Below are 25261 nucleotides of genomic sequence, written 5' to 3' on the forward strand. Positions count from 1 at the left end.
AGCCATCACTATTTTAGATTTTATTTTATTGAAAATAAAAACTACAGAAACAAAAATTGAATGTACAACGAGAGGATGGGGAATGGCTAGTAGGAGAAAACCAATGAGCAGGGCAATGGTGATGGCCAGTCCTGGCTAGGCACCATCGTTACCAGGGTAAGTCTCATTCCCGTCTGGCTACCACAGCAATCCCTGGCCTGGGGGGGAAGCTGGGGGGTGGGGAAGGCGCTGGGCCACATGTTGTGTGCTCTTTTGCCCACATTTTCTCTACTCACAGAAGCCCAGGGAAACCTGCAGGACAGAGTTCAGAAAAACACTACGAATACCTTGAACTTGCTCTTTGGCCAAGTGGTAGACACATCTAGGACCGGAACTCACACCAAGAGGACAAGTTCTCGCAACACCCTCATATGCTCGGTCATCTAAAACGGACCGCGGTACCCTGAACACCAGGGACTCTGATCCAAGGAACAAAGTGGAGACAAACCTTCTGTAGGCAGTGGGCTGCCGAGCAGGTGAAGAGGAACACTGGCAAAGCGTGCCCACCCAAGACGACGTGAGGAGCAGACAGTGCAGCCAAAGAAACAAAGAGCCTCGTTCCCAGCCCAACCTGAGCCCGGGAGACGGTGGGTGGAGCCGGGCGGTTCAGCCGCGGGGCCCCACACCCGCTCCCGGGGTCCCTCACTGGTAGGGTTGTGCGCCTGAGAGCGTGTGGAGCCAGCCCCGCCAGTACGTCAGCGAGCTACCGTGGACGGCCCCGAGCCTCAGAAGTGCTGAAGGATCATCTTCCGTGTCAGGTCACGGCTGAACCTGTGCGTCCTGAAGAGCTCACTGTCGTAAAAAGCAGACAGGTTGTGGATGTTGATCTGACGAGCCTGAAAGGAGAACATGCCAAGTGAGCCATGACAATGAGCTTCGGCTGGTCTGCAGCAGAGCCTCTGGTTCTGGCGCAGTGGCTATGGCCCGCTCGCGGCGGGGGTCAGGGTGAGCGTGAATCGGCGCAGGGGCCGTGGAGTTGGGGTCTGGAGTCAGACACGGGGCTTCAAATCCTAGCTCTGCCAAGTGCCCATGAAAGTGGACAAGCTACTCAGTTGCTCTGTGTCTGTCTCCTCTGTGAGGCAGGACAGCGGGAACAGGACTCACCATGGTCCAGTGTAACTGCACAGAACAGGGCTCAGCAATCATGAGCACTCAGTGAATGGCTCCCATCTGAGGCCCGCCCACTTAATGAGGGAGCAAGGACTTCTGCCCCCAGCAATGCCGGACAGCTCCCCAGGAAGCAGCCCTCCCGCCCATCTGTGCCCATACCTTGTCCACCAAGTCCTTCTCGGGCACTTCGATAGTGTCCTGCTGGGCCCCAAAGCGGTTGCGTTGGTATGTCACCTGTTCTGCCACTAACTGCTTCAGTATGAAGAGCAGCAGCTCGTTGTTATCGCGCCGGAATGAAAGGTAACGGGCAAAAGTCTGCAGAGAACAGCCAAAGTCAAATGATGCCCTTCCTCACCGGAACCCTCAAGACTACTACAGGATGACCAGTCCCCGCCACGCTCCCGTCACGACCCGCCCGAGCAGCCAGGCAGGCCAGCAGAGCCCGGATCCAGTCCCCGCCACGCTCCCGTCACGACCCGCCCGAGCAGCCAGGCAGGCCAGCAGAGCCCGGATCCAGTCCCCGCCACGCTCCCGTCACGACCCGCCCGAGCAGCCAGGCAGGCCAGCAGAGCCCGGATCCAGAGCCTCGGGACGCCCGCCGTGGCCGCCAGGCTCCCACCCACCTTCCTCATGCTGCGCATGACGCTGAACTTCTGCGTGTCGATGAAGCTCTCCAGCATCACGCGGATGGCCATGCTGACGTCATCCTCGATCACGTAGTCGCGCAGGTGGATGCGCGCGTGGGCCTCTGCCATGCGGATCATGGACTCGATGTGCCTCACCGTGATAGGGATGCTGCCTGTGGCCTGGACAAGGACAGCGTCAGGTCTTCTCCGGCAGGAGACAGAAGCAAGGAAAATGGAGACGCACGCCGCCAGCGGCTCGTACGAATGCCGCATGCTCGCGGCCTGCCGCCATCCCGTCTGCACCCTCTCCACCAGCTCACTGTGTGCACCCCAGACTCCGAGACGTTTGTGGCCAGCTGAACTGGTTTCTGTCACAGCGTAAGTGCTGTACGTACACATGCAATGTAAGTGGGGAAAGAAAGCTGTGTGTGTAAAAACTAAGTCAAATGCTCTCCAAGGACCTCATGAGGTTGAAAGGTAAAAAAACCAACCAACCAAACAAAAAAAACAAAGAAGCCGCTGCCTTGGTCAGGTGGGTGAGACCTACCAATCGACAAGAATTCTGCAATACAGAGGCACCTGGGTGGCTCAGTCGGTTGAGCGGCCGACTCTTGATTTCGGCTCAGGTCATGATCGCAGGGTTGTGAGATCAAGCCCCACGTCAGAGGTCAGCTTGGGGATTTGCTCTCTCCCTCTGCCCCTCCCCCCGCTCACTCAAGCTATCTCTGAAATAAAGAAATCTTCAAAAAAATTAAAATAAAAAGAGTTCTGCATTCCAGCTACATGCAAGCTGCCCTTAAATTTCACTCCACTATGAAAGAAGGGATACTCGTTCAGACCCCATGTTGGGTGAGATTCACAAGGTCAGCACAGAACTTAACCAGTGGCTGACACTCAAGAGACCTTGGCCCCATACCCAGATAGACAAGTGCACACACGTTTGCCTTCCATCTGAAACAAAATGGCTAAGAGATCTACATATCATTTTTTAAAGGCATTCCAGCTCTAGCAGTTCTGAGATTAACGGACCGCACAGCTAAAGAAGCATCTGCTTGTGCTTCTCTCCCTCGCCCCACCCGCCCTCCCGGCTGTGCCCTGGGCCCTCACCATGGACTCTTTCCTCAGGTCACTGTACATCTTGGCCACCTTGTCCTGGTCCATCTGGTTGAGCTTCGGGTGGACCCTCTCCTTAGCATAGATGATGTACTTCTTCAGGACTTCCTGCGGCAGGGGCTCCACACCGTATGTGTTAGGCATGGCAGGTTCCTGGGTGCCGCTGCCACCCGGCCCCTCCTCCTTGTTGCTGGGGTGGTGTCTGATGTGGCTGCCAACCACAAAACGGGCCAGCATCTCATCCTAAGACAAGACGGGAGAGGGCAAGTCGCAGGGTGAGTCTCGTGACCCGGCTTGGAGTAAGTCGGCTCGCTAGAAGTCAAAGCTGCAGGTGCCGGAGAATGACATTCTTGCCACGCTACCATCCAACTCCTACTACGTGCCCGGCAGCTACGGGTGCTGGGGGTCCCCGGTGCACGTGACACAGCTCTCACGAGCTCGCCTCTTGGTGAGAGGAGCGGGGACAGACACAGCATTCAAAATAACCAGAGAGGGACGTGCAGGGGACCGAGGGCCTGCGGAGACTCCTCCAGCTGACGCTGCCAAAACGCCTCAGCCATTCAGCCATCTACAAGAGCCTTCCAGGAAAAGAAAAGAGCATGCTGACAAGGCAAGGCCTGGCAGCTGCAAGGGAGAAGAACAGGCTGGTGTGGCCGAGGTAGATAAGTGAAGGGAGCAAGGAGGAGAGACAGGCCCAGAGGAGGCCTCTCGGGGCCAGTGGATTCTCTGCTAGTTACAGTGGAAGCTGCCAGCGATTAAGGAGAGGCATAATACACCTTACGTTTTCAGAAGATGGGCTGGCTTCCAACTGGAGAAGGGCTTAAATGGGTGTGGGAGTGGAAGCCAAGAGCGTGACCACAAGACATGGCAGTACTTTGGGTCAGAGCAAGAGAAGCCGGGACTCGGTTACAGCAGGGAAGTGGTGAGAAGCAGGTGGGCGCCCGTGGCTGGGCCGGCAGGGCCTGGTGGCAGAGAGTGGACTGCCATCTGGGCAGCGGGCATGGGCGAGTGAAGGAAAGAGAAACCAAGGCTGACTCTTGGACAAACACCACGGTCCAAGTGGCATCCCTGTCTTCGTGCCTGACACCACACAGGCCCTGAGCCTCACTCCACGTCCCCAAAACTTACTGCACGAGCCCCAGGACACGGGGTTGTGTACCTGAACTGGGTCCACTGTGTCCCTCACCACACACAGGACGTCGAAGCGGGAAATGATAGGCTCCGTGAGGTCCACGTTTTCTGAGAAGGTGAGTGAGGGGTCATAGCGGCCTCCTGTAACACAAAGCACCTCCCATCAGGCCTCATCTCCCTTGATCTGCTCCTCTGAGCACAAAGTTCTTGCCAACTCCAAGGTGCTTCAGTGACGGAAGAGAAAGATGACTTCAGGAAAGGAAGGACGCTCAGTGCATGCATCCGCCAGGCATTCTGGACAAGACACAGAGAAGGGCTTTCCCGGAGCGCTTGCCTGAAATAGCCTTTAGACTAGAAGTCTAATCAACTCCCAGCAGGAAAAACCTAGAATAAGGTGAGCGAGGTGTCTGGGCTCCCTGCCCACATGGTGACTGGAATCAACAACCAACTTCATCCCAACTCAGACAATGCACTAGATTTTTCCCTCGTCTTCTGAGGAAAATGTCCAAACCTGGTTCTAAGAACATAGCCTAACAAACAACCCCAAGTCTTGTTTCCACACATCCCCAACATGGAACTGTGGAAAAGGTTTTCTGATGCTTAGTTCCTTCCTCAGACCCCAGAACTGGCTGAGGGACGCTGCAGGCTCCTATTCCCCAAGGCGAGGCCTCTCTGGGTCCTGCCTCCGTGGCAGACCCCAACCCCCACGGCTGTCGTGCCTGGCGTACCTATGGGGTTGGCCGCGGCAATGATGGTGCAGCGAGCCTGCAGGGAGGTGACGATGCCGGCCTTGGAGATGGAGATGCTCTGCTGCTCCATGGCCTCGTGGATGCTGGTTCTGTCCTGGTCATTCATCTGCAGGAGGTTCAAATGGGTGATGCTTGCCCCAACCGCTATCCCGTCAACACTCGTTCCCCAACTCAGGGCTAAGCCAACACATCCTAAACCCTACTGCCATGTGGCCCAAGGACCCACCTTGTCAAATTCATCGATAAGACACACTCCTCGGTCAGCCAAAACCAGGGCTCCTGCCTCTAAGGTCCACTCCCTGCTGACAGGGTGCCGCTGGACGTACGCCGTGAGGCCCACGGCTGAAGCCCCCTGGCCAGTGGTGAAGATGGCGCGGCTAGACACTTTCTCCACATATTTGAGGAACTGAGACTTGGCTGTGCCAGGATCTCCACACAAGAGTACGTTGATGTCGCCTCTCACCTTGTGCTTTCCCCCTAGAGGAGGCAGGGACGGAGGTGGGGATGAAAGGGAGGGGAGGGGTGCAAAACATAGCCGGGTTACCTCTAATTTCTCAGCCTGCTTATGCTGGTGGCAAAGCATACCTTCTAGAAAGGGATGGCAGACCCTAGAACTAACAATCCACTTCTAAGAACTGAACCCAGAGAGATGCGGGCATGGGGCCACTAGCGTAAAGACGCTCTTAGCGAAGCTAAGGAACCGGAGGTGATGCAGATGTTCTCCACCGAGAAGAACAACTATGTATGCTGTGCTGCAGGGACCTTGATACAGTTGCTTATGAGAATGAATCCGCTCAGCACGCACCAATGTGAAAGCACGCCCCAAACGTGCTGACGATGGGAAGAAGTGAGCCGGATATTTTACATCGCCACTTACAGGCAGGTACAGGAAATACTGTGTTAACATACGCATGCCACGGAACTGTGTCATTGTGTACGCACAAGTGCAAGTCTACATGAATGGCCACACAAAGGTCCACTAGTGCACACACCATACTGATCAGGAGTGACCCCTGCCAGGAGGAGAGTGGATTAGAAACGGTGGTCGGCAGGGATTTCCATCTTTCTGTGACTTCTAACAATTTAAGAAGAGGGTGTAATTATATCCCTACACACTAATGTATTATTTTTATAATTAAAACCACTCAAGGTGCCATAGCCACAGGCTATGCTCTCCCTATGATGACCAAGCCACACATGGTCTGGCCATCTGCTAACCTGTACTTTCTCCCCAGATACCCAGCCTTCAGATGCAAAGTTCTGCCTTGTCTGGTACCTGCAACACAGAGGAAAGGAGGGTGGCGCCCAACGCCACTCACCTGGGTTTTTGGGCTCCCCTCCGAACAGAGCTAGTGCCAGGCCTCTCTTGATGTCTTCGTGTCCATAAATGGAAGGAGCAATACTGGCGAAGATCTGCAAGGGAGGAAGAGCCAGTGAGAATGGGTGCCTCTGCTCTGAGTCTGGGCCAGCTCCCCACACACAGGACGTCCCCCACCCGCTCCAATCTCAGGGAACAGGGATGTCTCCAGCCCCAAAGTGCCCACACCACAGCTGCCACAATCCCAGCAGGCCCCAGCATCAAGGCCTGGCCTCTGACCTTGGGCTGGGTAATTAGCTGCCTTTTCCTAACAATCACAGAACCTTAGAGCTTAACAGAATCTCAGTCCGACCCCCTTCTGGTCATATTTCAAAAAGGACGACCCAAAGGTCGCAGAAAGGAGACAAGACCCAGACCCATGAAACAGGGCATTGTTTGGGAAAAGGGTAGGCTTTGACGACACAGATGCAGGAAGACCCCTCCCATGGGCTCTGTGGCTGCCTGAGCCTCAGTCTCTTCAAATGCAAGACAGGTATCACAACCCAATTCCGAGGACTGGGTGGGCGCTAAGTGAGGGGTTTATACAAGTGCCTGGCTCCCGGCTATGCTGTGGTAGCCAGACATGATAAATACAGAACATTCAGGAGATGGGCCCACCAAGAAGTCATCATTTCAACTGGTAAGTCACGGAGCCATCTATTTGTGTGTAAAAGAGAAAGACAGAGAAGAGGAAAAGAGAGAATCTCAAAATCTGCCTGACTTTTAAAACTGACACCAGAGACAACAAAGCAATGTCTTGCCGGGAGGAAGCAGCTTCCATCTCTTCCTGCACACTTTTTCTGTTCTCAACCTTCCCGCCATCTGCATGGAGGGGCTCTGCAGAAGCCACACATGTGCCTCCTCTCCTTACAGGTCACACCGAGGCGGCTTGTAATACAGCAGGCCCCGGGGATAGGGAGCACTGAAGCAGGAAAGTCAGTGCTGAAAACCCGGAGGGCGCTCACCCACCCCCACCAGGCTAGAGCCAGCCATCCCGCCTGCCCACCAGCCAGACGGAAGAACTGCTCCCTCGGGGCTCCCTGGAAGCATGAAGGTGAGACGTCCAGTTCTTAGAGCTGGAGTCAGGGGTCAGCAGTTTGTCCTACGGATGGCCACTCTGCACTGCTGCCAGGGGGCAGCGTGACCAGCAGGTCCTTCTGGAAAGAGGATCTGCCAGTACCACTGGTACTGAGCCATCAGTGCCTCCTGCTGTTATTTCATATGGTAAGTAGGGGTGGAGGTCAGTTTCCACTGGGACACTTTTGCTGGTTCTTTCCTTGGCCATACATTTCCGGCAAAACCCAGCACAAGGAGACACAGTCCTGAATTAACTGGTGCACGGTAGTCCGGGCCTGGTGCCCACAGAAGCCGACCTCTATAAACACTACTTTCCACTGAAAGAAAATTCTACTCCCCACGGGGCTATTTGGAGAAATGGCCGATCCCAGGTCTGGGGCAGGAAATGTGCAAAAAGAACCTGCAGTGTCTTATATAGGAAAGAAGAAAGCTATCAGAGACCCGGGGTCACGCCACTAGGGCTCTGGACGATGGGCTTCACGCTTGGCAACTAGAGGGACCCGCTGGGCATCACCCGGACGGCCACTGCAACGCCAAAGCCTTGGATATTTAAGAGCGCTCATCTGTAATGACACTCAGCGTCACCTCAGGAGGGGAACCAGTCATTATTTTGAGAACTGGTAAATGAAGGTAAAGGATCAAGCACAATTCTTCTCCTCCTACAGGCCCTCTTCCCAGGTACAGTCCAATAGTTAATGAAAAGAAGTTTCTCTACATACAAGCATTCCAGAAAAAAACGAAGAAAGATCTGGAGTTAGAAGACCGTCATTTTGCAACCCCTGATGAATGAGTGGGTGTAGCCAAGGATCATCAGAGGCTGCTAACATCACAGAGAGACAAGGAAACACGAGGTGCCATGGTGGGAACACAGACCTCTGGCCCATCTCGCCACGGACCCCACCCAAAAGAAATCAGCCTGGATACTGATTAAGCAGTGACAATTCACAGAAAACAGGCAGCCCAGAAGTATGTTTGACAAAGACCCAATCGGCAACACCCAGACTGTGGAAACCTCAACAGGACAGACGACCCAGATGCTTCCACAAAATAGGAGGAGAGGGAGAGGGGACCTAAAGACTGAGACTTAAGAGACAGATCGACCGGTCCCAACGTGTGGGCCTCACTTGGACATCGACTCCTAGAGACTTTTAAAAAAAGAAAAAAGTAGGATAATCAGGGAAATGTGGATACCAACGAAATACTTGCTACCACGGAACCGCAAACCTGTTTTTAAAGTGTGGCCGCGGTGCTGTGGTTCAGTTCAGTAGAGAGGGCCTGTGAGATCCACGGTTGCAGGTCAAACCGTGCGTGGGGAACGGGCTGCAGTCATTGAAGGGACTGGGCGTGAGTATAGAGGACACAGTGGTGGCCCGTCGCCAGCCGCAGGTGGAGCCGGGGGGAAGGACACGCAGGGCTCACTGTACCCACTCCACACGTATGTCTGCAAGTTTCTGTAACAAGGTTTTAATATTCAGACAAGGACTTGTGCTAGGGTGGCCACAGAACTCACCATAACCAAGATCCCCCCCCCCCGCAACACACACCGTCCTCCTGCGCTGCCGTAACGGAGAGGCAGCAGAGAGCTGTCACTGCAGCGCGGACTCAAACCAGACTACGTGAACAGGGATCCTGGCTCTGCTGTTAGCAGCTATGCCACATGGCAGCTTCCTTAATCTGTGCCTCAGTTTATTCATCAATAAAACGGGCACCCGTGACACCTCTACTGTAGGATTATTACTGTTGTTACTACCTGGAAATTACATATACAGCATCGGTATGCAGGGCTCGGTATGCAGGACTCTTCCACTGTACCCTCGCCTGTGCTGGCAATGTCAGGAAAGACCATCTGCCATGGATGTCTCATCCTCCTGTACGTCTTGTGGGTGTACAAGGCTGCCCGTCCCAAACCTCTCTTTACCCAGACCGCTTCTCAGGGCTGTTCCCGTAGCAGGCACCCCTGCAAGGATGAGGTAATGTCTCCCTCCAGGAGATGTCCAAGAGCAGCAGGCCCTCTTCCTGCCTGTTAGGCACCAGCTGCCAAGGCTTAGCTCCCCTCCCGCAAAACATCAGAAGGGCCGCCCTACAGACTAGAGGGCAAGGAAGCAACCACGCTAGAGCCAACGCTGCCCTGTCACCGACCCAGCTGGTCTGAGAGAGTAACAGGCAAACGTACAGGCTAGGAAGAAAGGAAAAAATCAGGGGCGCCTGAGTGACTCAATCAGTTAAGCGTCTGCCTTCGGCTCCGGTCATGATCCCAGCGTCCTGGGATCAAGTCCCACATCAGGCGCCCTGCTCAGCAGGGAGTCTGCTTCTCCCTCTCCCTGTCCTCTCAACTCCTGCTCATGCGCACCCTCTCCCTGTCTCAAATAAAGAAAATCTTTAAAAAAAAAGGTAAAATCAAACCCAAACCTGCTAAGGATTAATACGCTCCTCGTGAAGTATTCTTAACCCTCATAATGAGCCTGGTTCCCCCACATCAAAAAGGAGGAAACAAACCAAGGCTCTGGTCTGTCTGTTCCTAAATGTGAGAGGCAGGACCTGACCCCAGATTCCTGTGAATCTGAAGCTCACGCTCTTAATTCTCAGTATGCACTGCCCGATCCCCGCGGCTCAGAACAGCCCCCCACGAAGGGAGGCCACGTTCCCATCCGCACAGCTACTGTGAGCACAAGACAATGCACAGGAAATGTCTAACATGCCCCAAAGCTATTTTTATCCTCCTACGGTCCTTTACGCTTTTAACACCCGCGTCCCGGGCGGCACGCCCATCCAGTTTTTGTACAAACAGTTGAACTTTTGTCCCGACGTACAAGAACAGCTAGCTGCTGAGCACACAGCAGTGCGGCGTTCGCGTGCGCACTTCCACGTGATTCCTGTAACACTCCACCCGCGGGTACTACCTACCGTCTGCCCGTCTGTACTGAGGCGAGCAACTCATCTGATCACACCAAGGATTAGGCCAAAAGCCAAACCTAAGAAGTCTGGCCCCAGACTGATTCTCCCGTTAGTTCTTCAAAATCTAAGTGTTAGGCACAGCACCTACCAAAGGACTATTTCTAGTGGCCAGAGCCCACAAAATCAAATGCCGCCAGAAGGCAATCTGAGTTCATCAGGCTGCAGAGGACGAGGCAGGGGGCAGAGAGCAGGGAGCGTGCCCCCTGGGCAAGGGCAGCTGCCCCTCAGCTCTCCCATCAGTCACCGCTGGAGAGAAACAAAAGACCTAGCAGATGAATGCTTGGATGGTCACAAACCAGGGCTTCCAGATTTTTATGTGCTATCTCTTAATTCCTAGAGGATGATAATTCAAAAACAAAAGCAAAAAAAGAAAAGGAAACAGAACCACCTACCAACCAAACAAAACCCCTCAGCAGCCTGCACCGTGGCCCACAGACCACCAAATTGCAAACCTCTGGTTTAAACAGTTCAAATAAGCCCCATCATGACAAGCCTGCCATCCTTCCAGTTTGTCCCCAAAACTGTTGAGTGTGGTTTCTTTGTCCAAGTTTTTGGTAAAAATAGCCCCCTGACAGTGGACTAACAGGGTTAGTACAGAGCAACCCTCCCCACTATCACCCAGCCCTCCTTCCCTGACGAACTCAGAAAGGTGTCCTGCAGAGATGTCATCGTCTCTAGAAGGATCCCCTCTAGATCCTTCTGAAGGACCTCATTTGGAGGTCCCACCTCCAACCCTGAGGGGGTCACGGTGTAAACATGCAGGGCTAACTGAACTTGGGCAGTCAGTCACTACCAGGATGCCGGGACGTGTCTGCCTGGAAAAGTCAGCTACGTGGACAAGGAGGCAAGACAAAACAGCACCTATCACCGCACCACGTGTGGCAGAGCCTTCTATGTTAGGGCCGCCAGGAGCAGTTCTGGAAGTCTGGGGCACAAGACACATACAAGGACCGCTCTGTCCAAAGCCTTGTTGAAGTCAAGCACATCCTGCCTCCCACGCTCTATCTGCTGCCCTTCCTGTCTCCTCGACAGAGCAGAAGAGCAGCGGCTGAGAACTGATGCAGAGGGAAAGAGGGCACCAGCAAAGTGTTTTAGAAGCACACTGCTCCTTTGGCAGCTCGGGTACACGTGCACACAGCTGATGCACGCCAGGTCACAGGCAGCGAGCGCCGGGTCGCCAGCCCTGGAGAAACTGGCCCAAATACTCGTGAAGAGTGTGAAAACATGTCCACTGTGTTAGTACTAATTTTCCTCCGGGAAGGGTAGGAAGCAAATAATCACAGGTTGTGGCTATCCTCCCATGTTACTGATTCCGTGAAAAGATCCTTTGTCTTTGTTTTCTTTCTTATTATCGGGGATGCTGATTAACTATGAGCCCCAGGAAGGAAAGGACTATGTCTGACTTCCCACCGCAATCCTAGTATGCGGCCCTACAAGGTATTCAAGGACTGAGTACGTTGGCAAAATGAAGTTCTTGTCCTCCCGAGGCTGGGGAAACCCCTTCCTCTCCTGGTGGAACCCCAAATCTCGGTGGCCCAGGTGGAGGTGACAGAGATGAGTACGTCAGATGGGGCCCTGCCCTCAAGGGAATGATCCCATTTGCTCATAAGCCAAATGGAGCCTGCACTGATTCACCTGAACTGAGGGTCTGGCTCTCAAACCCCTAGCTCCCCAACCTTCGGCGAAAACGTCTACAATTAAAAAAACCCCAGAACTCTAAAAGCACCTTAGGGTAGCGTTCTTCCTAGAGAAATGAGCGTTGGTAGGAGTCTGACACCAGGGGATACCCTCAGGAGACGAGTTATTCCTACTGCTCCACCTGTTTCAGCTTGACCCCTGGGCTCGACTCGATCCACGGACTCCTCACCACAGCCCCAACCCAATGCCAGCATTCAGGCTCCTCCCCCAGAGTGCAGGCCACCCCAGTCAAGGCAAGCTGACTGAGCCAACACTGGGAAGGGAAAGAATGAAGAAGCGGAGCCCAGACCCCAGGACCAGGAATCAGGACCGTGGTTCTGGGACCTCCTCTGGCAGCATGACAATCCCGCCCGGACTTCCACCTGCCTTCTCCCCAATCTGCTGGTCCTTGGAGAGACTGGTGATCATCTTCACGTCTTCGTCTGTCAGTTCCCCCACGGCGACCTTGTTGTCCTTCTTGGCTACGTGGTTGGCTAAGATCACAGTGGCAAAGACAGGGAAGCCGTTGGCCGTGTTGAGGGAGCCATCGTAGTTGTTGTGGTAGATACCAGTCAGCTCCTGGGAGAGGGGAGACAACCCAGAGGGGCCGGTCTGGGGTTAGACTCAGGGCCGGGATCCTCCTCCCCACTGCCTCCATCGTCCAATTTCTCTTCCTCAACTCCTCACTGCCAGACAGTGAGATGAGCAACCCAGAAGACCAAAGCAAAACTACTACCCCCTACATTCCGACCAGCCAGTCCTTTGCAAGGAGGAAAGGCTCTTCCATCCAGTGACTGAAAAACTGACCTCCGCCTATCCCTCCCTGTGCCAGCAGCCCTGTGCCAGCAGCCCTCTCCGCACCCAGATGCTCACACTGATGTGCTTAGCAACTCGGCTCCCCGGGCCTGCTCCTGGGCCACTTACTATCTCATCTCCTGGCTTGCAGCTGTCCACCAGATCGGCGAGGAGGATAGCATCCTTGGAGCGAGGCAGCCGGCCGGCCGCCACTTTGCCGGGACTCTCCTGAATTCGGATGCGCTGGTAGTTCTGATAGACGGTCTGCGTGGGACACAGAAGGTCACAGGGGCCTGTCTCTGCACGGCCGACTTCGCAGTCCTCCAAGCACTGACTTACTATGTCACCTGACCCTGGTCATGGCCCCATGAGAAAGAACAGACAGGATTCCTATCTTCCATCAACAGACCAGAAAATGGACAGCCAAAGACAGGTGAGAACGAGACTGCTGTGACCGACACACGGACTGTCCCTACCCCTGCCACTACCCCGTGGTTGCCTCCTTACGGCCAGTCCAGCAGTGGCTTGTAGCTGAGCCCTGGTGCAAATGGAAGCCACAGCCACACTGCCTAGGTTCAAATCCTAGCTCCATGGCTTAAGCTGCGTGATCCTGGGCAAGCGATATCCCCTCTCTATGTCGTCTCTGCAGAATGCGGAAGCTAATGATCTAAGTTCAACCTCACAGTGAGGGTTAAATCACATCATACGGGGCACCTGCGTGGCTCAGTCAGTTAAGAATCTGCCTTCAGCTCAGGTCATGATCTCAGGGTCCTGGGAGTGAGCCCAACGTAGGGCTCCCAGCTCAGCAGCGAGTCTGACCTCCCCCTCGCCACCCCTGCCCCCACTCATGCATGCTCTCTCTCTCAAGTAAATAAAATCTTAAAAAAAAAAATCAAATAAAAAGTCATACATCAAAAGCACTCAAATCAATGCCCAACAAAAGAGTGAGCTCCACGAACTGTGGGTACTGTGGCCAAATGTTGCATGCCAATGTTCTGCTGTGCAATTTAATGTCCACTATTTCATTTACAGTCTATAAAAGAGGCCCCATAGTACAGCTATTAAAAGCAGACGCTCTGGATGCAAACGCCTGAGATCTAATCCTTTGGGCCTCTTCCTAGCTGGGTGACTTTGGGGTCAATAACACCACCTGCCTCAAAAGGTGTGACAAAGACTGAATTATACATCACCCCCCACACACTAGGTACCTTGCAAGTACTCCAGAAACTTCAGCTGTAATTATTACTCATGGAGAAGCAGAGCCTGAAACCCTGCTCCTGCGTTAAGAGCCTTCTCAAGAAGCTTCTGGGAAAGTGGACTCTGGAGGAAGATGACCTAAGCAGGCAGGGGAAGACTCTGGGCAAAGCCACAGGCTCGCCCTCCCCAAGGCAAGGTGCACCTGAGCTTTTGCGAACATCTGTTTTCGTATGTGGGCTGCCAGAAGCAGAAACTCTCAGGCACTTTCTGGTAAGGAGGTCCCAGGTGGGCACTTCTCAGAGGCACAGAGTGCTGAGGGCCTAGCCCAGCATTCATGGCAGCAAGGTGGTAAAGGGGGTCTGGGCATCCCCCGCAGGCATTGTGATGACCTCTACTCTACAGATGAAGTCATTCAAACACAAAGGCCAACGGCCCAGAAGCTTTCAGCAGGGCCTCCTGAATCCGGCACAGCAACGTCTAAGCTAGTTACAATCTAGAGGCTCCCGATGAGAGGCCCACAGAGAGGCAGCTCCCAGAACCGCCAAGGGCAAGCCCCACGGAATGAGGGATGGGAAAGCAGGTACCTTACTAAGGAGACAGCTGAACAAGAAGTGAGTCCAGTTTCGCCATATCGTCCCTCTTCTTTCTTTTTTTTTTTTTTTAAAAAAAAACCATCAACGCTGACATTTTAAACAAAATGGCCTGGTTTTAAAATATTGGCTTGAATTCTTGAAAAACACCTCACAGGCCAAACTAAAGAGGCTGACCAGAAAGATCTGGTTTGCCTCACGGTGTGGCCAGTCCACAAGTCCACCTTGTTTCCCCGAGGCTGCCACGCTAACTGCCTTAGCGGTGGGGCAGGCCCCTGCGTACACAGGAAGGACAGCCACCAGCAGGTGTGGCCTCTCACCTCTTCCATGTTGACTTCAAAGGGGCCAGCCGACTGGCACTCGGGGCAGGAGCCCGGCTTCACCTCCTGGTTCTGGGACTGACAGAAGGGCCCCAGCACGAAGTTACACTTGTTGCAGCTGTACTTGACCATGCTGAGCTGGGGCAGCACGCCCGTGCAGCTGGTCACCACCCCGCTGGTGCGGATCAGCTGGTTCAGGTGCAGCTGCCTGCAGAGACGAGAGGGCCTGTCAGAAGCCTGGAGCCGATGACCGGTCCACGCCCTCCAGAGATCAGCGCTCTAAGTGAGGTAGATCCAGAAAACCTGGATCCCATCAGATGCACACCATCACACCCAGGACAAGCCAGAGCGCTGGGGTGAGGGGGCTCCTTGCCCGCGGCCCGCCCACCCAGACCTCGGTGGCCCTGCTGGAGCTCCCTTGAACAAAGCTGAGCCACAGGGCGCTGAGAACCCGGGCCTCAGGCTCGCCCTGCCCTCGGCTCACCTCAGCGAGCGCAGCTCCTCCACCAGGGGCAGGTGGGAGATGCGCACGTGGATGTGGCTGGCAATGCGGTCGTACTTCGGGTACATGGCCAGCACGACCTCCAGCGCGGCCTCGTCGAAGATCTGCAGCAGCTCTGCTGGCGCCTCTGGCAGGAAGTAGGCCAGGACGTGCTCCCGGGCCGCCAGGTCCTCGTAGTTCACCACCAGGCTCTCGCGGTTCTCTGGCGGCGGGAAGAGAGACCAAGCGCAGAGCTCAGCCGGGGACACAGCAGGCGATCGCCCTCTCCCCATCCAAGGAGGAAGGCCTGCTCCTCCAAATCCTTGACTTGGAGCTGGAAACCCCAGCCCTGACTGCTAAGCCTGCCCTACTTTGGCTGTGCGACTCAGGTAAGGGGCACGTGCTGAGGCCCCACTTCTCAGTCTGCAAAACGTGGGCATCACGTAGCGCACGAAATCACGCCACGTGAAACGATACACGCGAGGTGCCTCTTACAGGAGGGCTGCAAACTCAAAACGCCTAGAAGGGCCCAGAAGAAAACCTGTGAATAAACTGCATCAAATATGAGACAAAAGGGAATGGAGTGGACGGCCCCGGACCAAGATGCACATGCCTCCTTTTAAAGGTAATTCCCATCACACAGAAATGTGCTACTTCCTGACTGAAGTAGTAATCCAGACTTTCACATTAAACCCGCCACATTTTGAGCACGTCAAACAATGCTTCTGTGGTCCAGATGTTGTCCCTGGACAGCCGGCAGAGCATTCTCGTGCAGACACGCAATGCTTTTTGTATCTGCCTGACGACGGCCATCTCGGGCTTCAGGTGCTAGCTCCTGTCTAGTGACGGGCAAGTGGCTCAGCATTCCCTGCACTTCACATCTCTATTACACGTGCTGCTGAAGGCCCAAGGGAGTGACCCCTGTGGGAGAATGTAAGGCGGACTGTGGTGAGCGAGAGGCAGCGGGGACACGTGGAAGCCGCACCTTTACACATGTCACTGATGCGCTCCTTGAAGACGTTGTGGCCGTGGCCATCCACGTGGGTGCGCAGGAAGTTCTTAAAGCGGTGGTGGATCTCCAGGCGTGGGCCTGCCATGCTCACCCACTCACGCACGGAGTGGCCCTTGAGGTCCTCCAGGTTCTCGATGCTCTCGATCATGTCTTCATCCTCCTCGCCGTCCTCCGTGGCCCGCTCTACCTGGCGGCGTTTCCGGGAGGGGCGCTCCTCGTCCTCCTCATCACTGTCTGGGGGCCAAACAGATACCCTCACGTGAAATTTTCCCACCACCTTCCACCTGCCTTCCCCAGAATTCCCTTCCAGCCCCCCGAGGCTCTGGAAGCTAGGACCAGCCTTGCACCCTTGGAGGTGCAGACGTCTGAGCCTACCGTACAGGAGTCCGCGGCGCATGCGGCCCAGGCCCCGGCCGGCCTCTCGGTCACGCTGCCGCATGGCCCGTTCTGCTGCCTCTCTCTGACTGGCTGTCAGTTCCTCGACGTCCTCATCGTCCAGGGCCAGGCCCTCGGCCTCGTAGACATCCAGTTCCGGGATGGCACGATAGTCCCTGAGGGAGCCCCAAAATGGACCCTGTTAGTACCAAAAACAAAACAAAAGCCAGCCCAGGAACTGGGCCTACTCCAGAAGACTCAGGAGCCCCAGCCTAGGCAGGCTGGAAGAGTCTCCAGGCTAGAAAGACAAAAGGCTCTACGAGGATCTCCGACAGAGACAAAGCATGGTCTGTGCATACAATGGAGTATCATTCGGTCTGCAAAAGGAAGAAAGTCGGACGGCTACAATGTGGGTGAATCTTGAGGATGACGGGCTCAGTGAACTAAACCAATCACAAAGGACAAATACTGTAGGGTTCAGTTTGGGGAGGTGAAGAAGTTCTGGAGATGGTTGCACAATGACAAGAGTATCCTTAATGCCCTTGAACTGGACACTTAAAGACAGTTAAGATGATAAATTCTGTGTTACGTGTGTTTTCCCACAATAAAAAACAGGGGGAGGGGACCTCCAGACAGCTTTGAGCATCCAATAAGAAACAGGAATTTGAAGAACCACAAAACTTTCAGGCAGAAAGGCCCTTCAGACAGCCAACCCCAGCTCCCTAACAGGGCAGAAATTCTCCCTGCACCTTCCCCTTCCAGACAATGCCGCCTCAAATCCCTTGAAGTACTGGGAAGGTCTTCTATCGACATCAGCCAAACCAGCCTCTCTGAAACACCGGCCCACTGGCTCAACCCTCCTGGCTACTCCAACACCTCCAAGGACTTGTTTTCCATGATGTCACCTGTCAGGTATTTGAAGGGGAATGCTGTCTGGACAAAGAACCCACTGAAAGCAAGGAGGGCTTTCCTCCCTGCAATTCTGGGAGGTAGACATCATTACTCCACCTGAAAGATGAGGAAGCAGGATTATGGGGATGATAGGGCTTTTGCTAAGAGCCACTCAGCAGAGCTGGGTGTCAAAACATAGTCCAACCACAACCTGCAGGCCCGTTCCGATACCACACGGCCTCCCCAAAACGATCGTCTGGAATTCTCCCTTTTTTCAGAGTAAATGGTGATGGGGGGGGGGGGCTGCTACTTTATTTTTTTCCCCTTTTTTTTTGAATAAATTCAGAATAAGTAATCCCATACTGCTGATGCCAGAAACAGATCCCAGAGGAGCGAGGTAAACGTGTGGGCTGATCCATTTCTGAATTCTTAAATGTTCTCAGTTAAAAGGTATTTGTCTGACTCTTTGAGAAAATTTTAAGTCCCATGAGATGTCCTCTATCCTCAGTGAAATTCTAATTGGTCCATAAAAAAATTAATAAATTGGGTTTTATCAAAATTAAAAACTTCTGTGCCTCAAAAGACACCATTAAAAAAAAAAAAAGACTGAGAAGAAAGCATTTGCAGATCACATATCTGATAAAAGACCTGTACCCAGAATCAATTTTAAAACCTCTTACAACTCGATAATAAAAAAATCAAGCAATCCAATCATAAAATGGGAAAAGGATCTGAATAGACAGACATTTCCCCAAAGAGACACAAATGGCCAATAAGCACATAAAAACATGTTCCACATCATTAACCACCAGAGAAATACAAACCAAAACCCCAATGAGACATCACCTCACACCCACTGGGATGGCTATCACCAAAACCCAGAAAATAACAGGTGTCGGCAAGAACTGGAGGAACCAGAATCCTCACACACAGCTCATGGGAATGTAAAATGGTGGCGCTCTTTTGGAAAATGGTCTAGCAGTTCCTCAGAAGATGAACCACAGAGTTGACACATGAGCCAGCAATCCCACCCCTAGATATATGCGGAAAAGAACCGTAAAAACTTCCGAGCTGATTTGTCCAAAGGCTCCTGATTCCTTCCATAGTGCGGCACATATGGCACATCCACTCTCATCATCTGGGGTGATGGTACTTAAAGCAAAGATCTGAAAGGTTCAGAGAGCCCTTGCAAGTCCCTCTGGCGGCTCACAGAGGGCGCTCCCCATGGACTGTGGGATGGCCTGCACAGTTCTCTCAAACGCACCACGTTTGAAACCCTTGAGTAGGAGTAAAAGAAGGCTCCAAAGGGGAGTCTTCATGAGGCTCCTGGGCTTTCAAACAATTCTACTACTAGCATATCTACCAAATCCTGGTTGTAAGTACGGGGTAGAGCAGCAGGAGAAATCTAACCCTGCTCTCTTGCAGAGCCTACTCCATTACCTTACCATTAAGCTTGTAACCTTTAATACACGTTTATATTTTTATTAATAAGCGTGAAAATATCTAACGCAGGGCCTGGTACAGATCAAGTGTAACAAATGTTTGCTGAATTGCATCGAAATCTTGATTCATCAGGCACCACCCCCAACCCCCCCTTCTTCGAAGTTACAGAAAAACACTCAGCTGCCTGCTTCCTGTTCTTCCAAGTCATCCCTGGCATCCCTGATGTGGTCCACCACAGGAGAGACTCCTTGCATCCCCTGAGGTGCACATCTTACAGAGCTGAGGCTTACGCAGGCCTTAGGGCCCAGTCTATGATACAGCAAGTTATACGGGCCTATGTTGTGGTTCCCTGAACCTGTCTCTCCCGCCCCATATCCTGCATCAGGGTGCACTCATAGGCAAGGATACTGATTCCTCTGCTTCCCCTGGACCAAAGCAAGGTCACTGGACACACAATGGGCTCTCTGCAAAGCTATCTGCCGAGTGCCTGGCTTTGAATGATAATACCTCTCCATGCCATCTCCAATAAGCTCCTCTCCATCTTCTTCCTCTTCATCCAGGGGTCCCTCTGTACCTAGAAGGCCCTCAGACTCATCCTCAAAGGGGGGAAGATCACGGCCAGGGCTGGAGGTTAGGGCATCTGTGCGACGGGAGCTTCGCCCAGGGCTGGAGGTGAGAGGATCACTTCGCAGTCGCCGGGCTGGGCTGGATGCCACAGTGAAAGACTCAGATGATTCCTGCAAGACAGGACCAAGAAGGTGAGGGTTGACTTAGCATCCTATAAGGCAGCCCTCTCCACCTGTGACCCTGCCCCCTGACATTCCAAACCCCTCCAGCCTCAAGACTTTGCATCTGATGTTCCCTCTGCCTGGAATGCTCTCCTGTCAGCTCTCTGACCAATGGCTTCTCAACACACAGGAGCCAGCTCAAATATCACTTCCTCAAATACTGCCGGCACTGACATTTCCGTGTTTTCTCCATGACAAGTCACTAAGGATACCTTATTGATGTACCTGTTTCTATACTCCTCCAGCACTCCTCTCCCGTAAGCATGCCTTCCCACCCACAATATGCAAGACACTGCGACAGGACACAGAATACGAGAGTGACCAAAACATCACAGATGTGAAATTTACAGACTGGTGGAGGGGACAGACAATAAGTAAGGCAAAAGGACAAAAACCACTACAATAATATATACACGAAAATGCGGGGCCATATCTGTCTTGCGTACATCCAGCGCCAGGCATAGAGGGCGCCCCACAAACATGTGCGTAGTGAGTAAATGATAGCGGCCGGGTGGGCCACCAAGCTCAGGTTAGGGAATTCGAGCTCCCAACTTGGTGCGGGAGAGGACGCATCCCCAGGGGGATTCGAGCGCCCGCTGGCTTTGCAGACTCCGCAACAGAGGAGTAAAGGGGAGAAATCAGCTCCAAACCAGAGCCCAGGGGCCCGACCCCACCTGGAGGCCCCATCCGGACGTGAAGGACCGGGGTGAGGGCCTGAGGACTAGAAGTGTGCAGCCCTTCTCCCCAGGTCCCGGCGCACTCCCGCACGCCCCGCGCCCCGGCCCACGCAGACACGCCGGCTTCCCTGGACCACCCGCCGACCCCCCACGCCCGCGCCTCCGTCCCGCACCGCAGAGGCGCAGGCCGCCGGGGAACACCCGCGCTCACCGCCATCGCAGCGCCGCGCTCCCCGCCGCCACTCCAGCAACAACCAGTTTTCGCGCGAAAACCGGCTCACGTGACCCTACTGAGCCCGGGAAGCGACTGAAGGAACACTGCGTCATGACGTTGGCCTCATCTGCGTGACCGGGGGGGCGGGCCAGAGGAAGAGGCCCCGCCCACACCTCCGAGGCGCGCCGTCTGCGCGGCCGGGCGCGCAACCCAGCTCCGCCAGGCTTTGACCTCGAGAAAAGGTCCAGTGGGAGCTGGAGCTGCGGGTGGGGGCAATGGGGACCCGCCACACCTGCCGCCTGCGTGGCCTCCTCGCCCTGTGGCCGTTTTACAGATGAGGCAACTGAGGCCTGTCCTCTGAGGTCTTGGGAGCAGAAGGTCTCTTTGAACTACTCCAAAAGCTCTCAGGATGAAAACTTAGAGCCCCCAAACAGCTCCAGGACTGTAGAAGGCCGCAATTTGATGTTCTAGTAGGAGTTACGTTCACCGAGGAAAGCAAAATGCAGAGGCGTTCCAGATAGAAAGAACGTCATTTGTAAAGATGCGGAGAGCATGGCACCGCGGGGATCTCTAAGCAATTCTGTAGTTTGGTTCAACAGCTTGTATTCCCAGGAAGGGGGAATCCCTCAGGCTGCTCCTGGGTGGTGGTGGATTGAACCAGGCTGTTGCTGCTGTTCTTTCTCCAGTAACACAAGCACCTCAGGCTAGGGCAGGTCCTTGGTGACCAGGGCAGGCTGGATGTCCGTCAGCCCTCGGTACTTCTGTGCTGCAAGCAAGCATCTCTGGATGGAACCCCGTGTAGGTGCGGGAGATCATAGGGACTGGAAATACCCAAGAGACATTTAGGAGCTGGATTAGTGTCACACACCACACTGGGGTGTTTTGAGGATTAGGGTACAGGGAGGTAATAAGGGTGAAGGTGGACAACTCTTTGGGGGAAGTTGGGCTGTGGCAGTGGGATGTGGGGCTGAGGAAGGGCTTTTTTTTGAGATGATACTTGGGCATGTTTACATGCTAATGGGAAGAGGGTAGGAGAAATGGAAATGTGGAAGGGGGTGGGGGAAGCCTCTGCTGTGGCCTCTGATGATCCCCACCTTCTGATATTCACACCTTTGGGTAATCTCCCACACTAACCAAAGTCAGTCTGTGTGACCCATAGCATACAACAGAAATGACTGGATGTCATTTAGGAGATTAAGTTATAAAAAGATTGTGGCTTTGCTCTCCATCTCTGTCCCCTTCTCTCTGTCAGATTACTCACTCTGAGGGAAGCCAGCTACCATGTCCTGAGGACACACAGGTAGCCCTGTGAACAGGCCCATGGAATGGAGGACTGGGGACCCCAGTGGAGAACTGGGGATCCCAGACAACAGCACGTTGGACTCACTCTGGATGCACATCACCTTGGGGCTTTAGTTTTCTTACCTCAGTAGGCATCCAACACTGAATGTCCTCAAGGACAAGTGTCCTCCCGCCTTCGGCCTGTGGCTTTCATCCTCAGAGTCTCCGTATGGCTGCACCTTGTCTAGGCACCGCGTCAGATAAGGAGCCAGCGCCTCTGGGATTGAGCTTAGCCTTCTCCCTTGTCAGCCGTCATGAGGGGCTCCCGGTAGGTCATAGGTGTGAATGAGGGAGACGTGCTGCTGTGACGGGTACAGGATGCGGAGCTACCGTGGATTGCTTATGATCCGCCGGGCCCACCTGAACTTACAGCTTCGCCAGCCTGGTAAACCCCGGCTCATTACGGGCAGCTTTTGCCTCATGGTCACGTGGTGTCCCCTAATCTTCTCCACAAGGGTCCAGTAGCCTAGTGGAATTGCTTTTTGAATTTGTGTATAATTTTCTGCTGTAGGTGGCCTGGCCTTGCTCTAGAACCCTAGGGATATACATTATGGATTTCCCATGAGGGCTTGCCATAAACTTTACACAGCATCTTTACCCACCACACATGGCTCTGATATTATAGGGTCTGTGGTTCCTGTGGCCTAGGGGACAGCCCCTTCCTGCTGTGAGCCTCACTCAAAGCCAGAAGTTTATATGTTGCCCGGAGATATATGGGTCAGAGCAGAATTCTCAGGTGTAGAATATACTGCCTCCAGAATCCAAAGAACAGGTTCCGACATTGTGCCTCCTTCCCTGCAATGGGGTGCAAGATGCAATCATTTGTCCTTTGGAAGGGATGTCCTGGTATGCCCCAGACCGCTGGACTCCACTGAGGTGGCAAGCTCACACATCTCACAGGGGTTTTCCTCCATCTTCTGGAGCACCTGTGTCTCATCGAGGTCTTCATTTACTTGTTATTGATAGAGTAAACCCATGTCATTGATAGAGTAAACCCATGCAACGTTCTGCCAGATGTCCGGATGGCCAGGGCCCTTTGGACCATATTATGACACAGGTGAGAGAGGGACCACTGGCCTGGGGCAAGACCATAAATGTGAGCGGCTGTCTTTCCCTGTGAATGTCAACAGTTCCTGATATGGTCAGATCTCGGGCTAGCTGCTGGGTACCTGAGGCCGTGCCGATCCATGCCGGCAAGGATGCCAGCACGGAAGCTGCAACTGGGGCTACTCCTTGGTTGAGTCTGCAGCAATCCGCTACCACTCTCTGTATTGTTTTAATGTCGGACTGGTGAATTCATTAGGGATATGATGGGGTCCACCCCCAACTCCATATGCTTTAGGTCTTCATGAGTAGTGCTCATCTCTGCATTTCTCCTGCGAGGTGATATTGTTTTTTTTTTTTTACCTACTATCTTGGCTGAGGTGGGTGGGTGGGGGACGAGTTTCAGGGGCTTTCACTTGACCTTCACCACTGGGAAAACTCTCCTCATACAGACCAAGGAACCAATGTGGCATTCTCTCATCCCCTCCCAGAGGTCTATTCAGCCTTGCTGGCTGCCCTTTCGGCCTCAATGGTTATATGACAATTGCACCAACTTTTCTTCTGACAGCTGAGCACTGTGGTGTTGTTTCTGTTATTTGCAGATTTCCGTTGCTTTCATGGAGCCCAGCTCTGTAGCAGCCATAGCCCGGAGAGCATGACCACCCCTGAGCCTGGTGTAGGGCAAGGAACAGAACTTGAGAGTCAGATTTTTGCTTGTCAAACTACCATTTCTTGAACTTTGCTGACACCACACTCTGTGTGTAGGTGATACAGCAGTGAATAAGACCCTGATTCTGCCCTGAAGGGGAGGGGATACAATAGATATCCTCAGTTACTCCACAAAGGAAATCATGCAGAAACCTACACGAGGTCTAGACTCGGAGTATAGAATGCAGAATTGTCCATTGCAATGGTAATAGCAAATTCCCCGCCCTGGAAAGTCTGTAGTGTCTCAACACACACACACACACACACACACACACACACACACACACACTTAAGATGGAGGGTAGTCTTTTGGCCTGGTCACAGATATTCCATTTCTTCTTCCTGGAACATGGTAGGAGGGATGTTTCCTGCCGCCTGGAGGTTAGGAGTGGCCTAGGACTTGTTTTTGCCAATTAAATGTGATTAGTGGTGATGCCTCTAGTTTCCTGGCAACTCTAGAAGTTGACCTTGACTCCCCACAGCCCATTCAGGAAGGCAGGCATCAGCGTGGAGCACAGCCCCTCCCGGCTGATACAGAAACTATGCACGCCGAGCTGACCACGGTCCAGGCTGGGAAAGTCCCAGACAAACCGAATCCCAAATGCTGAGGTGGTGACTTCCTTCTCCTGTTTAGAAGAACGGGGCCTATCTCGTTCCAGCCTGACTGTGAAGAAGCTGTGTTATCACGGGGTGTGTGTCTTGGGGTGACTGTGATAAGTGGGTGTCTACAATTTGCACCAGGCACCAAGTCAGCCTCAGGATGTTGCAAGGAATGTGACAAACATGGTTTTGTCCTCATGACACTGACAATTCTAGTGGAGGGTGGCTGATGAACTAGGAAGCAAGTAAATGAATATAATCATGTTAGAGAGATGGTGCTTGGAGGAAATAAAGGGTCATTATGTGACAGAGACTGCACAGTTACTTTAGCTAGGGTGTCAAGAAGGAGGTCATGTGACAAGGAGCCAGCCAGACAGGACAGATGCAAGAGAGTGGGAGGCAGGAACAAGCCTTGAAGAGAAACAGAAACCACCGTGTCTGGAGCACGCTGAATGAAGAGGGGACGGGTGGGAGAGGAGGACTCAGACGCGGGAGGGCCACGCAGGGCCAGCGGGAGGAGAGCCTGCAGGGAACACAGCATAGATGTCAGAAGCGCAAGGATGGGGCAATCACGGAAGGCGTCCCAGAGGAAGTTGCCCGAAGAACCGTCGAAGTTAGAGATGAGAGGAGGGGCGGTTCAAACGCCCCGCATCTAGGCTTTGCCACTTCCTAGTTATGTGGCTTTGGGCAAGTTATATAACGTCTCTAAGCCGCAGGTTCCTCCTCTGAAAAGACGACTAATAATAACCGCCCTGCAAGGTTGTTGTGAAAATTAGTGCCTGAAACCCGGATGCCAGGGCGCTTTGATGGTGGACGTGGAGGCAGCGTGGCGTGCCGTGGAAACGCGTCGTTCCGGGGGAGGGGCTGTCTCTACCCATCCTTCCTCAGCCAGGTGACCAAAGGTCACCAGGCCCGACTACCGCTGCGGGGCGCCCGAGGCGGCGGCACGCG

At 53.7% G+C, this 25261-nt stretch overlaps 1 protein-coding gene across 1 annotated transcript; it reads right to left on the bottom strand.

The window, feature by feature from the left end:
- Nucleotides 1-9: 9 nt before the first annotated feature.
- Nucleotides 10-20746, bottom strand: MCM2 (minichromosome maintenance complex component 2). Its single transcript, XM_026501499.4, has 16 exons — nucleotides 20615-20746; nucleotides 19446-19675; nucleotides 16605-16780; nucleotides 16203-16463; nucleotides 15221-15440; nucleotides 14737-14944; nucleotides 12759-12893; nucleotides 12222-12413; nucleotides 6088-6181; nucleotides 4995-5245; nucleotides 4748-4874; nucleotides 4048-4160; nucleotides 2883-3131; nucleotides 1773-1955; nucleotides 1309-1464; nucleotides 10-875 (listed from the first exon to the last, which is right to left on the bottom strand). Exons 1-16 carry the CDS (start codon nucleotides 20618-20620, stop codon nucleotides 765-767), a joined length of 2712 nt encoding a protein of 903 aa, XP_026357284.2. The 5' UTR covers nucleotides 20621-20746; the 3' UTR covers nucleotides 10-764.
- Nucleotides 20747-25261: the final 4515 nt, after the last annotated feature.

Source organism: Ursus arctos, unplaced genomic scaffold (genome assembly GCF_023065955.2).
Source record: "Ursus arctos isolate Adak ecotype North America unplaced genomic scaffold, UrsArc2.0 scaffold_14, whole genome shotgun sequence".
Lineage (NCBI taxonomy): Eukaryota > Metazoa > Chordata > Mammalia > Carnivora > Ursidae > Ursus > Ursus arctos.

What these genes read in the sequence shown, in the direction of transcription:
- MCM2 (XM_026501499.4), bottom strand. An exon ending in GAGGAGCTGCGCTCGCTGAG is followed by an intron (nt 14,945 to 15,220) that starts GTGAGCCGAGGG and finishes TCGTCTCTGCAG; the next exon opens with GCAGCTGCACCTGAACCAGC. An exon ending in AGGGGAGCCCAAAAACCCAG is followed by an intron (nt 5,246 to 6,087) that starts GTGAGTGGCGTT and finishes TGCCTCCTCTAG; the next exon opens with GGGGAAAGCACAAGGTGAGA.